Below are 15,297 nucleotides of genomic sequence, written 5' to 3' on the forward strand. Positions count from 1 at the left end.
TGTGTATATAAACATGTTTACAATCACTTTAAGCGTAATAATATTTTAACGAAAAATCAGTCAGGCTTTACACGGGGGGATTCAGCGGTTAATCAATTAATTAACATTTCAAATGATTTTGGGAAGGCTTTAGATAGCGGTAAAGAAATAAGGGTAGTATTCTGTGATATAAGTAAAGCGTTTGATCGAGTCTGGCATAAGGGACTGCTATTTAAACTTCAACAAGCGGGCATATCGGGTTCTTTACTAAGGTGGTTTGAAAATTATCTTACAAATAGAGTCCAGCGGGTGGTTATTAACGGTTCAAGTTCCGAATGGTTACCTGTAAATGCAGGCGTCCCACAAGGGTCCATTCTGGGCCCTCTCCTTTTTTTGATATTTATAAACGATATAATAGAAGACATTCAAGCTCAAATTAAGCTATTCGCAGATGACACTTCATTGTATATTATGGTTGACAATCCAACAGAAACAGCTACAATTTTAAATAACGATCTAGATAAGATTTATAATTGGTAAAAAAAATGGCTTGTGAATTTTAATGCCCAAAAAACTGAAAGTATGATAATTTCAAAAAAAATAAATAGACCCTTTCATCCTCCATTAAATATGAATACCCAAGAGCTACAAACAGTAAGTAAACACAAACATCTAGGTGTCTTTTTTTCTAACAACGGATCCTGGAACGACCATATTGAATACATAGTTTCTAAATCTTATAAAAGAATAAATATAATGAGAAAAATGAAAAATGTTCTTGATAGGTTTACACTTGAAAAAATTTACATATCATTTGTTCGCCCAATTCTTGAATATGCCGATGTCGTTTGGGACTCTCAAAATCAGAATTTGATTGCTAAACTTGAAAATATTCAGCTTGACGCAGCGCGTATCGTCACGGGGGGTACTAAACTTACCAGTATAAACAATTTATATGTTGAAACTCGATGGGAAAAATTATCTGAAAGACGACGCAATCATAGATTAATTCATTATCACAAAATTTTGAATAATAAAACCCCAGAGTATTTAAGAGACTTATTGCCCGATTCAGTAGGAAGTAGGCATGATCATAATACAAGACAAAGAAATAATATTACACAAGTCAATACTCGGACCCGTTTATATTCTGAATATTTCATCCCAGCAACAACAAAACTATGGAACACTCTTAACTTAAACATAAGAAAATGTGAATCTCTATCATTATTCAAAAAACAAATTAGTACCCAAAATTGTAAGGTCCCAGCGTATTATTATATAGGACATCGTTTTGGTCAAATTCTTCATGCTCGCTTAAGAATGGATTCAAGTTCATTGAATTCTCACTTATTCGTTCGTAATTTGGTAGACTCTCCAAATTGTCGTTGTGGTGATGTAGAAACAAATTCTCACTTCCTGTTATCTTGTCCCATATACACTGATTTAAGACATGAACTATTAGATTCTGTTTCAGTTCTTCCTGTCCAAGTTAACACAAAAACTTTGCTTTTTGGATCAACGGTACTCTCGGATGAGCAAAATAGTCTTTTATTTAGTTTGGTGCAGAAATATATTATTAAAAGTAAACGTTTTAACCCTTGATGTTAATGCTTCATCATTCAATAGAAACCCAAGCATTTCACACCGTATAGATTACAATAATTCATGTTTATTTATTTTTTTTTATTTTTTTTTTTTTTTTTTTTTTTTTCTCATTAATTTTTTTTTTTTTTTCTTCATCTTCTTCTTCTTTCACCTTTTTTCATATTGATATATTTATTACAGAGCATGCCAGTATTTATATTTATGTATTGTCCAATAAGTGTATTATTTTTTGTAAAAGGAGACAGATTTGTAAAAGCAAATTGCTTGTTTCTGAATCCTTAATATTATTTCATTTGTATAATATCGTTTAATGTTGATTTATCTGAATAAATATTGTTTAAACCAAATCACACCATTATACTCCTGGTATATGTCATGTCTCGTCGATCCAGTAATCATTCTAGATCTGTATCTGTATCTGTAGGAATACCTTGTGTATACCAATACTGGATTTAATACAAAAGTAGAGATTGCGCCGTCGATTTATTGACTGTTCACGAGAGCAGTTTCTGTGCGCACTACAGTGTCTTCAAGGTGGTTCCACTCGATTACTGTTTTTACGAAAAATGAGTTATAGTATTGCGGTATTTTTCTGGTTGGAATCTCAAAACACTTTGTGTAGTTCTTGACTTGTTTTTCCACAATATTTATTGACTGATATTTGTCAAATCCCTTGGCAGTAATTGTTCTTTTTGGACGAGCGTTCTTTTAAATATTTGTCTGATTCTATAGCTGGAACCAGCCCTTCAACCACCTCGTACAGAAATATTAGCTTCTGGCTTGAGCATCTTGTCTGTATGTCTTGTAGTTCCAGTTTGGCGAGCGTTTTTGAGACGCAACCATCTTCTCTGGATTTGTAGTCTCCTGTTATAAATCTCGCAGTTTGTCGCTGTATTCTTTCAAGCTTGTTAATGTTCGTAGATTTGTAGGGGTCCTATACTATTGCTCCATACTCCATTATTGAACTGACCAGTGAAATATATGCGGTTTTCTTGCATTCTGGTGTGCAATATCTCAAATTCCTTATCAGGAATCCTAGTGTTGAGTTTGCCTTCTTGGCTACGTTGGAAATATGGATAGTCCATTTTAGGTCCTCGTTAAGATTTCTAGTTCCTTTAGACTTTATAAAAAACTAGTGCATCTTCAATACAGTTTTAATATATAGTATACATTTACTTAGTGACTCATTTAAAATAATACTTCATTTAATTTTTTTTGCTAAGTGCACACATAATATAAAACATTTTTATCTTCATTCCTCAAGAGCCAAATAAATAAAGATTTTTCATCCATTTGCTTCTTGCATTAAAAAATCATTAGATAATTAAATTCTTTTCCAAAATTTTAACATTGAGATAATAATGTTAAGAATAGTTGGGTGGCAACCTATTTCTCCCATCATATATTTAGTCCAAAATTTGCGGCCCAGAACAATATTAGACTGAATTTTCCGGCTCAATCTTACATTTCATGTATTTAGTCTAATTTTGACCCGGTCAAATATTAAGAAGAAATTTCCTGCCAAGTGTCAGTCATATATTTGCAAAGCTGAAAAGGGAGCCCATTCCAGCGACACATCTGTATATATCTTAATAAAAGAAGTGACACATCCCCTCCCAGGTGTGGTGACCATTACAGTAGACATACATGTTTATTCTAGGTCACCTCTTCATAAAACCGAGTACCTGTATATATGCTATATAAAACAAAGTATTTATCTCTTTGTTTTCTTTTATATGTATGTGCTGTACATAATTGATTTAATACTCCATATGGAGGTGCTCCTAATTACAGAAGGCTTATACACCGAAGACAAAACCGAGCGCCATCTGTCGTCATAATGATCGTTAGCACAAAACAACGATGACATTTAACGAATCGACATGTTTCAAGTTACAAAACATCAATATACAAATTGACAATTTACCAAGAAAGAATTTTGAAATTTCACAGTTACAAGCAGAGACATATATACACATGTATGTGTATATATGTCTCTGTTACAAGTTACAAATCGAAAATTTACGTATTAAGAATTTTGAAATTACAAAGACACAAGTTACAAATTGACAATTTACGAATGAAGAATTTTGAAATCTCACAGTTACAAGTTACAAATAGACAATTTACGAATTAAGAATTTTGACCCCGTTGGCTTTCCATGTCTCACAACCATATGGTCGATCATTAGTATGTTTTCATATGTATTGCTAGACATTTTGGGAATTTGAAGCTTTTACCACATGTGGTACAGCTGTATGGTCTCTTGTTACCATGTTTTCCTCTCATATGCTTTGTCACATCGCCTTTGTCTGTGAATCGAATACCACATATTTCACAACTATGCTCTTTTAAACTTTATGTATTTTCAAATGACACGTCAAATTACTTGAAAATATAAATGTTCTACCACAAATGTTACAGCTGTAAAGTTTTTCGCCACTGTGTATTCGCATATGTTTTTTTCAAGTCGCCTTTGTCCATAAAACTCTTGCGACATACCTCACAGACGTTAGGCTTTAAACCGACATGTCCTTTCATGATCTTTGATGTGTGTCTTCAAATTTTTAGCATTACTGATTTTTTTTTTACATGTGACACAATAGAATAATTTGGAGTTGAAAACACCAGTTTCAGTACGAATTTGTGTCATCTTTTCACAAATGACATCGGTAAATACACATTTAGCTTTTCCTTCCACGGTTCTTAAGTCAGTTTTGTTGTATGTCTGTGATGCATGTTTATACAAAGTGTTGGCTGCTGGATCCCAATTATTGTCACCTTAACCTATTATGTCTTGGTTGCTCATTCAATTAAGTTATTATAACGGAACTAACCCCAGTCATACAAATTGAAGGTTTGTCTAGCTATAAAACCAGGTTTAACTCACCATTTTCTTCGGAAAATGCCTTTACCAAGTCAGGAATATGACAGTCGTTTCCATTCGTTTCGTTGGTTGCTAAAATCGAACGTTTAATTTAGTCAGTTTTTATGGACTTACCCTTTTTGAATTTACTTTGGAATTCTGTATTTTTGTTAATACTTTTTTTAGTCTTATTTTTGGTGTAAACTCGTTGATGGAACTTGACAGCAAATTGAGCACGAAGAGCGGAAGCTCTGCACACTTCAATGGTGTTTGCTTAACGTCCAGTGGCAAGTATTTCATGCATGTTTCTTAAATTCAAGATTATTATTCTGATTCAAACTTTTAAAAATAAATATAGATCAACTATAAATTGATATTTATAATCCCGTAAGTAAACATATATAGATAACACTTTACAACATAAAGATGCAATTACACCTGTTGACCTTTAACATTTTAGATTTGAGTGTTACTGATGAAGGTTAATCCCGAAAACTTTTCGGTAGGCCCAAATTTTTAAAGAGTTATTTTCATTTTTGAGAATCCTTCAGATCAAGACGCACCGATAAATGACAGGGCTGTAAACCATTGCATATCTTTTAGATACATGTTATAAGACATATAGTTAGGTGTATGTCTTAATATAAAATAAGGAGATGTGGTATGATTGTCTAGGATACAACTATTCACTAGAGACTAAATGACGTGGAATTACTAGTAAACAACTATATGTCACCGTATGGCATTCAACAATGAGCAAAACTCTTACCGTATAGTAACCGATATGACAACATGTGCATGTGTGAAACAATTCAAACGAAAAAAAAAAACATCGTCTGATTTTTGACAAAACAATAAACGAAAAACAAATATGCTAGACTTCAACGTACATCGACCACAGATTATGTTCGTAGAAATCTATAACATCTCTATACAGACACTAACATAGTGAACGCTTTGGGATACATATAAGCACCATAAGATGTGGCCAAAGGAAAATCACCGTCAAAAACAGAAAAATTATAAAAAGGGAACGAAAAATCGTCCCTTGCATGTGCCATTAATCTTTGTATAGAATTGACCGTCCGTGCATTTGAAACTGAAATATCCGTAAATCTAGGATCGAAAGGACAGTTATTGCTGTTTGTATTAGATTTATTTAAAGTAAGTTCCCTTGGATATTTTGGCAATATATTTAGAGAATAATGTCGCGTAATTTTATCATCAAGGAAACAGTAAGTGTTGTTAAATTTTTCAATTGAATGGAGTTTAGACAGATCTTTACTAGGTTTTTGCCATAAAATGTATAACAACACAGGAATAAATCTGCTATTAAAGGGGTGCTATTGGCGCCCATAGGAATACCGTAGGCTACAAAATGTTGATCAACTTTATTGCCGAAACGTACATAGATATTGTCAAGGAGAAAATATACAGCTTTAATTAACTCATCATACTTCCTGTAAGTAAATCAGGCATATCAAGTTTTTTTTACAAAGGAGGAGGATCTCGTTTTGCCACATTTCTTCCCAATTGGAATAAACTACAATCTTTAAAGCCATCACTTAAAAGCTATAATGTTTTCCTAGAATTTGTATTTGAGCTGATAATATACCTTTCTGTTTCATTAAAGTATATTCAAAGTACTAATAATCACAAAGATTTATATATATTAACGATAAACATTGTCCGCGACGATTATACTTTGTCATGAAAATTTCGGTGTGTTGTTTATTCCACTACCTAGTATTTCTGCTTGTCTGAATATTTCTGCATTTTGGTTGATACTCTGGTCATATTGGCAATGAATGTTTCTATTGAAACAGTAACGGCATTGAGAGTTCACTATTTTGTCCTTTATAATAAACAGATTGATATGTTAACCCTGCTGCTTTGCCCTAACTGTGTCAATTATAATGTAATACCAATAAAGATCCTTTACCATTCCATTAATCCTTTTCTGACTACTTTTATTTTCTTTTTAACAGAATGTTTCACTCAACTTTAAACCAGTTTTTCTATTCCATTAAAATTATTGTGATGTAACCAAAGGGGCCAGTGAGCCTTTACCTGCAATATCACCTGTACGGAAAATGTGTACTTGAATAAATCTAATGTTTGAAGTAAAGACTGAAGGACATGTAAATCTACACACAAGTTTTTATCAGTTAACAGTACATGAATGTCCTAGTTTAAGGTAAGAAAGCATGTGTTTATCCCATCGGTATTTGCATTTAAACGAAATTAAAATGTTTGTCAAATATTTATATATATTATCATGGTCATCTTTATGATCCAAAAACAACAAATTATTGCATGTAAAAGATGAGGAAAAATTGCACCGAATAAAGATGCATAAATTATATGAACGTCTCTCTTTATATAGTACCATTAACGTTTCACGGATTTTTTGTGTCAATAAGTGTGATATTTTCTTAATCAAGGTTGGAATAGGTATTCATTTGCCTCAAGCGTCCTTTAATACTGGATCTAAAGAATATGGTCACATTTGATGGAGTGAACAGATAAATGTAAAGTCCAGTATATTTTAAAAGCAATCGCTTCAAACTATGTTACATATTTGTGTTACTATGTCGTATTCGTTCAAAGTGATCTTTACCATGAGAAAATTGTGAAATTTTCTCACAATTTTCTCATTTCTGATGTTAGTTAAATTAGAAAACGACATAAAAACGGAGATTGTTGTTATTACCCATAAGTTAAACATAATTTAACAGACACCGAACAAATTAAAAAAAAAAACAAACAATTTATTGGCCTCAATCATTATTAGGGTATCATATATGATTTTAACCTTATCTTACATGATTTCCAAAACCACAGTAGATACAGGTGAGCGACACAGGCTCTTGAGAGCCTCTAGTTATTTTGAAGTAGCTTCAGTAAATGTGATATGGGTCGGAACCTCTTCACTAATGTTACTATTAGTTTTATGTTTGTTTTAGTGTTGGAACCGTGAATTATATTGACTTGGAGTTGAGTCCATATCAATTCTTACAGTTTTAAACCGGTTGCACATTGCTTTATTCAAGGATTTGTATAGTACTATACAAATCCTTGCATTATTTAAAAAAAAAAGTTGCTCCACGTTAGGCCGAGAATATTTTTTATTAAACTAAGTTTATTTAATTGTTTCATCCTGATTATATTTTATTTTACTGTTTATTAGTTTCCCGAATGCTTGCGACCTAAAATGACAGGACAAATCTGGGAATAGTATGCCTGGGACATAATATATTCATTATGCTAACGTCAATATACTATCACGGTCGCAGGACAAATAGAAGACTGTGACAAGAAAAACAGAATGAAATATTCTAAACTAATTAAAATAACTGAGGCAAAGAGAAATATGTATTGTAATTTTCAGAGTTATCATTATTTATAACCTTGTAATAGACAAATTGCTTTTAATTTCAGTTGAATCAGAGACATTGATATAACAGTACAAGGGTTTGTACTTTTTGACCATACACCGGAGACACATCGTTTCCACAACCGACTTATTTCCTCTTATTAGAAATTTGAACAAGACAGGACAGATAACTCTGGATTGAATTTTCGTATCTATGAAAAAAAATGTTGTAACATTTAAAGCGTAAAGAGATAAGATAATGCTTGACAGTTGTAGCACCATGTGAAATCTTGTTTAAAAAACCTTAGAGCTACTATTTTAATGACACTAATATGGTAATAATAACGCATTCAATTCTAAATTTCATTCTTATTATGGCGATCAGGTGAATTCCCTTACTAGGCTCTAGTGAAATAATTAGGGAGCTACCATTTGATTTTTATTGGGGGCTATGATGAAATTTGAAAAAAAGCAGGAGAGGAGATCTGAGTTAAAAAAAAAAAAAAGAAGGCAGAATGAGCAACTCGGCAAAAAAATAAGACCGATGACAATTTTAATATATAAAAAAAAGTCAGGATAAACTATTAAAAAAAAGGCAGGACCAAATCGGTTGGTCTTTTCACCACCAAACATCCACCTCACACCGCCAAACACCACCTAACACATTAAAATACCATTAAACACATCTAAATATATTGTTTTCATCTTTATTTATATATTTACTTACCTTCTGAACGAGGATGAATATGTTTATACATATATATACATAAATTAATAAGAAATAATAACAAGAGAACCAAAAAGGACAGTCTTGCAGGGCTGTTGTCAAGTCTAACATTTTTTTGAATATAATTATTGTGATAATTTCACATTAAATGAAATGTTTTTACTTATTTGAACAATTTATATCTAATAATTGAAAAGTAAAGACCATAAGATAATATACAATGAAACACAGACAATGTAAATCCGGAAAAAATATTGCTGGATCCGGAAGCTTTTTTTTTTTAATTTTGATTCTCAACTTTAACATCACTAATGCACTTAAAAATGTGAAAACATGAGATTAGGATGTAATTTAATCAATTTTATTGTTTTATTGTGTAACATTACTGTTTTTTTTAAGGGTTAGTGGTCTTTTTGGGTGTTCGGTGGTGTTCGGCAGTTTTCGGTGGTGAAAAGAATAACCCGGACCGAATAGAGTGAAAAATAAAAAGGCAGGACAGAGATTACAACTAAAAAAAAATGCAGGACAAAATTTTTCATCCTAGCCCCCCTCCCCCCCCATAAAAATCAAATGGTAGTTCCCTTATGACGTCTTGAAAGGCTATTTTATTTTTTTGCTTTGACGCCTTCCTGCAACACAAATAAAAAATAAAAAAGCCTTTCAAGACGTCATAATTATTTGGACTAAATTCCCTGATGATAAATTTAGTTACAACATCAACAAAAAATAATTCATATTGGTGCTTTATTATCCACACCACTGAATAGAAAACAAGAACTGAACTTTGCTACATCTTTTTTTAAATTTTAAGGATTGGGCACTGCTGCACAGCCCAACAATAAGGAATAGTTTCCAAAAGTTTGACATGTTTGTGAAGACTCCCTGATATTTCGGCCCATAACAAACTCGGACTATAACAAACTCGGCCTATAAAAAAATCGGCCTCACAAAATCGGACTAGAACTAACTCGGACTACTAGACGAATATAAGTATGATGATGGATGTTATTTTCTTTATTGGAAATTAATTATCAGTACTTTATTGAAATTAATTATGAATTAGAATAATTAAATATTTTATTTTTTAACATTTTACAAGCAAGAAATATAAATTACGTTAACACGATATAAAAAGAAAAGTAAGACTAATTTCAGTTAAGTATAATGAAAAGTTACCAATAAAATAACTGTTTGCTTCGGCTTGCCTTTATAAAAACTTTATATCTGTGACCATTTAATATAATTATTCTTTTAATTGGTGAATCCATTAATAAAGAATTACAGATTAATGAAATTGTTAACAAGCCATTCACTGTCAATCGAATTTATCATTGTTTGTATAGCAATTATGAACACCAAGGATTAAACACAATACAAACACACACGCACGCCAATCATTAAAACACCATTTAGCTATAAAAAAAACATACTATTAACATAAAAGTACAAACGAGAAATTCACAATAATTTTTCAAATAGAAGTTAATTATCCTCATTTAAAGTATTCAATTCAAACTTATATTTCACTTAAACTGTATCTCATAAACACATATTTTATCTGATCGATCTAAGTTTTATTTTATTACATTTCTTTTTTCAAAAATATTTATCATTATCTCATAAATTTGTATTGAAATTATTTATAAATTAAGTAAATTTAAAAAAAGAAGGAAAAAAAAAACAGTTATGTAACACAATCTACAAATCATAGCCCGAGTTTGTTCACTTTATTTCTTCATATAAATAATGGTAGGCCGAGTTTGTTATAGTCCGAGTTTGTGATAAGCTGAGTTATCTAGCAGCGTTTGTGAAGACTCTCATAAATTGGGATAATATCCAGTTGTGAGAATCTTTCCCAACCTGTATGAGAAATTTTTCAAATTAAAATTTAGAAAAACTAAATAGTTTGTTCCTCAAATTAAATTGACACAAATTTATTTTGAAAATCACTAGTATTTTTTAATGTTGCAATCATTTTAGCATGCACCACAGGGGCTTGCTTAGTGGAAGAGATGAGGTTTTACTGTCAATGGCGGTCACTATCTATAGATAAGCAACTTGTCAGATAGTGACCTCCATTGGCAGTAAAACCTCATCTGACCCACTAAACTAGTAACCGCCATTGGCAGTTAAACCTCATCTAACCCATGAAACAAGCTCCTGTTCACAGGGTTGGCAAAGTATTACCTGGGCGGGAAAACCCAGGTCCGGGTTTTCCGGGGCTGGACAATACTCCCTGAAATGGGTAATACTGGGCATTATGAATTTTTAAGCTTATTTTTAATCAAAATAGTAAATGAATACTGTAGTTTCATAGTATTATTGCTATATATATAAAATAATAACAAGTCTAAATTGAAAACAACTTTCAAACCTATGATTGTGTTGGATATAAACCGCAATTTTTATACGTGTGCATGCAAAACAAATTTCTTGGTAGAGGGGTCTAAATACAGCACAAATAACATTTTCCAAAAGACCAAAAAAGTGAAAAAGTATATTTTAACAAAACGCATTTGACTAGCAGGTCGAACAATGGATGTTCTTAAACCCTACTGACTGCCATTGGCGATTGCCAAATAAACTGATCACCAGATGTAACAAAATGGATAGTTAAGATCCATTTTGTTACATCTGGTGATCCGTTAGTTAAGATCCATTTTGTTACATCTGGTGATCCGTTTATTTGGCAATCGCCAATGGCAGTCAGCAGGGTTTACGAACATCCACTGTTCAACCTGCTAGTCAAATGCGTTTTGTTAAAATATATATGATAATAATATACACATAAACATTGAGTCATTTTCAGAGGATAAACAAATTCAAGATCTTCCTTTTATTTGATAATTCTATATACATGTAGCATGTATAGGCAGAATACAGTTGAGTTTTGCAAATTTTTGGAAACCTTGTTGATTTCTCAGCTTTGTTTGGTAGTGTAGTAGTATAGTGAATTTGGAAAATTTAATTGCTTTACAATCATTTTGCTAAATATACACCATAAGGGAACATATCAACCATACTTATAAAGATGAAAAGGATTATTATTGCAATAACAGTTTGACAAATTAAGAGAGATATTTTTTTTGAATTGTATATGTTTTACTTTTAGCGAAGATTATCTATAAATCTTATTGTAAAAAATTTTCACATAAGTCTATGCATGCTCATGTTTGCCTTAAGAGTTGCTGGACCAATACTTTCCCTATTAATTTATACACTTTAAAATAAAAATCTCAAACAATGAGATAATAAATTAAAATATTATATTCTGTATATAAATCTTTTATGTATTGCATTTGTAATTGATCACTGAATCCTCTTAAAAATTTAAACCAGTATTTCTTGTTACCCAGTTTTGCCCAGTATTACCCAGTAAAACCCAGCTTTTCCCAGTATTTCCCACTGGGCTGGGCAATACTCTTATCAAATATTATCATGATTATAAAATAGTATATTTTTTATATTTTTGTGAAAATGTTGATAATGATTAATGGTTGTTTATTAATTACTGAGTAAAAGATAAGGTGTCTCAGTCTGCAGGATTGTCTGAATTTGAACAAGTTTTGTACCCAGAAACAGTAGTAAAAGAGAGACAGAAATACTTAAAGTCAAAAATGAATTTATCATGCCATGGCAAAATACGGCCGAAAGACAGTATATAAAACGCAACACCAAAAATCAAAGACTGAGCAACACAAACTTAGTCAAAAACTAGGGTGATCTCAGGTGCTCTGGAAGTGTAAGCCGATCCTGCCCCACATGTGGCACCTGTTGTGTTGCAAATGTCAATAAAACCCAGTGATAAGTCTAAATCAGTAGGTCACATTTGAGGAAAAGTTAAGTCATTTTTAAGTAAGTTTCATGTTAGATGAACAGATATACATTGCATTAATTTAAGCATCCACTAATATGAAAATCAGTTTATCTATCCAGGCTATTCATATGACTTTTGTTTTCCAGGCTATTTGTATGACTTTTAGAGCAGCTGGATCCAAAGTTCATTTGTTGATTAATAAGAGTAGCATTCCTTGGTATATAAAAATGGCAGCTCCTACCAGTGTAAGATTTCTCCATGAAAAGGCATATGTAAATGGAAAATGGGCAGATGCTGCAAGTGGCAAAACATTTGATGGTTGGTAAAATTTAAGTTAGGGCAACACAAATAATAATCCTTTTTTGTATCTTTGTGTTGGAAACTAAGGATTGTTCAACAAAAAGTATTTTGGTATTAATCATTGTTAAAAGGTACTCATAATTACTTCTGATTCCAACACTTTTTTTTAGTTTCACTTTACTGCATTTCTCTACCCATTATTGTTTGAAAGAAAATATCCCAAAACTCTTCAAGTTCATTATCATCCCTTTAAAAGACAATTATAACTCCAGCTATGAGTTCTTTCATTTTGATTGCTATAGTTTTTAGTAGATCTTGACTTACTTAACTGCAACTGTGTCCCATCAGATTTCCACTTATATCAACTACAGTTTTCAGGATTTGTGACAATTATTTGTATTTTTATATTTTTGCGGTTGTATATTGGTATCACGTCGTTGTAGACGTCAGCGTCGTCTGAAGACATTTGGTTTCCAGACAATAACTTTAGTTTAAGTGTATGGATCTCTATGAAATTAAACAAAAGGTTCAATACCACAAAAGGAAGGTTGGGATTGTTTTTGGGGGTGATGGTCCCAACCGTTTAGGAATTAAGGGCCAAAAACAAGCATTTTTCTAGTTTCAGGACAATAACTTGTGTATAAGTATTTGGTTGCTCTGAAATTGTACCACAAGGTTCAATACCACAAGAAGAAGGTTGGGATTCATTTTGGGGGTTAATTGCCCAAACCGTTCAGGAATTAGGGGCCAAAAAGGGTCTAAAACAAGCATTTTTCTAGTTTTCGGACAATAACTTGTGATTAAGCATATGGATGTCTCTTAATTTGTACCACATTTTACAAAAAGAAAATTTCTTCAAAATTAATATTTTTGGAAGGGGGGGGGGGGGGGGGGGGGCAATTTTTTTTCCTCAAAAGAAAATTATCTTCAAATATTTTTTTGGAGGGGGGGTAAAAAAAAATTTTTTTGGGAGGGTTATTTTTTTTCCTCAAGATTTAAAAAATTAAAAAATTGTCAATTTTCCACTTATTTTGCTAATTCTTTGTATATAGTCTGAAAACAGATTACTAAGTATTGCGCAACAGCACAGTGTATTGCACAACAGCAAGAAATCTTCAATTGAATATAAATTCAAATCATACAACTAATTTCAAGTTCTTTGACACATTTATTCTGTGTCAGAAACCTATAAAATATATTTTGCTCCTACTGTTCAGGGTTGGACCTCTGCAGTCGTATCCAGCTGCGCTCGGCGAAGCAGTTTATTACATTATATGTTCTATTTTTAATCCATGTAGCCATGTCAATAGACAGAAAAGAAAATGATTCAAAAACTGAAATCTAGGGAGATACACTATAAGGATCAATTATGTCAATTTTGGTTTAAAGGAGAAGTTATGAAAAGGCCACTTTTTTTGCACCTTGAAATTCAGAAATCAAAATTATTATTAATTCTGGGCTACTGTTTTACAATTTGCAGTGGTCAATCCTTCCAATGGGAAAAAGATTGGTGTTGTACCAGACATGGATGCTGCAGACACACAGAATGCTATACAATTTGCTCAGACTGCTTTTGAATCATGGAAGGAAACAACAGCCAAGGTATAGATAATTGTAAAAAATCTAGTAATTTTGGTTGGGAATCAAAGTTTAAAAATACTACAAAATGAAAACTTTATTCTCAAGTATATGTCTATAAAATGATAAACCACGAACATATTTTGACACGTAAAACTGCAAATATTTTTATGCCGCAAATTTTAATACTCATAACACATACTGAGAGTTAATTTCTATTCATAGTGATCTTTGGCAGTGCCAATAACAGTACATTTCCTTTTCAATATTTCCATACAAGAAAACACTAAAGTTTAAATATAAATAATTGAACAATAGTATGGATAAATGGTAAAGCCTAAAGACACAATATATATTGTCAGTTATGCAAGTACAAAATAACATTAATGTATACATATTTTTTCTTGTGTAAGTTTTAAAATTTCTGCTCCTCTATTCATGTCTGACAGATAATTTTATTTCTTTTTTTTCTCAATTTCAGGAAAGAAGTGTCATATTGAGAAAATGGAGCGAGCTCTGTATAGAGAATAAAGATGAGCTTGCAAAGATACTAACACTTGAAAATGTAAGATTGAAAATAATGTGATTTTGATCATGAAGTTCACATTCTCATTTCAAAGAAATCTTTTAGAGAATGGCATGTATTTTTATACGACTGCAATATTTTTGCGTTTGTATAATGTTATGACGTTGTCGTCTTTGTCAGTTTCGTCTTCATCATCGTCGTCCAAAGACATTTGGTTTCCAAACAATAACTTGAGTATAAGTGTATGGATCTCTATGAAATTTTACCACAAGTTTCCATACCTCAAAAGGAAGGTTGGGATTTCTTTTTGGGGCCATGGACCAAACTGTTTAGGGACCAAAAAGGGGCAAAAAAATAAGGATTTTCTGGTTTCCAGACAATAACTTGAGTAAAAGTCTATGGATCTCCATTGTACCACAAGGTTCCATACCAAAAAAGGAAGATTGATATTGATATTTTGACTTTAATAAATACAGATACTAGCATGAGTCAAATATCTTTTTAGTTAAGTCTGTTTCTC

The 15,297-nt window shown here is 31.8% G+C and overlaps 1 protein-coding gene across 3 annotated transcripts in view; it reads left to right on the forward strand.

Annotated features, from left to right (window-relative positions):
* The first annotated feature begins 6,425 nt into the window (after positions 1-6,425).
* LOC127720938 (succinate-semialdehyde dehydrogenase, mitochondrial-like) overlaps positions 6,426-15,297 on the forward strand; it is a 40,250-nt gene continuing 31,378 nt past the window's right edge. Inside the window, exons 1-4 of one of the 3 annotated variants that reach the window (XM_052227679.1) lie at positions 6,426-6,650; positions 12,520-12,691; positions 14,154-14,275; positions 14,733-14,816. In XM_052227679.1, coding sequence (XP_052083639.1) covers positions 12,529-12,691; positions 14,154-14,275; positions 14,733-14,816 — 369 coding nt within the window. In that variant the 5' untranslated portion in view covers positions 6,426-6,650; positions 12,520-12,528. Of the gene's footprint in view, positions 6,651-7,987; positions 8,165-12,519; positions 12,692-14,153; positions 14,276-14,732; positions 14,817-15,297 lie in introns of those variants that run through there. The other 2 variants (XM_052227674.1, XM_052227684.1) reach the window with 2 other exon arrangements.

The sequence above is a fragment of the Mytilus californianus genome, unplaced genomic scaffold (genome assembly GCF_021869535.1).
Source record: "Mytilus californianus isolate M0D057914Y unplaced genomic scaffold, xbMytCali1.0.p SCAF_1, whole genome shotgun sequence".
Lineage (NCBI taxonomy): Eukaryota > Metazoa > Mollusca > Bivalvia > Mytilida > Mytilidae > Mytilus > Mytilus californianus.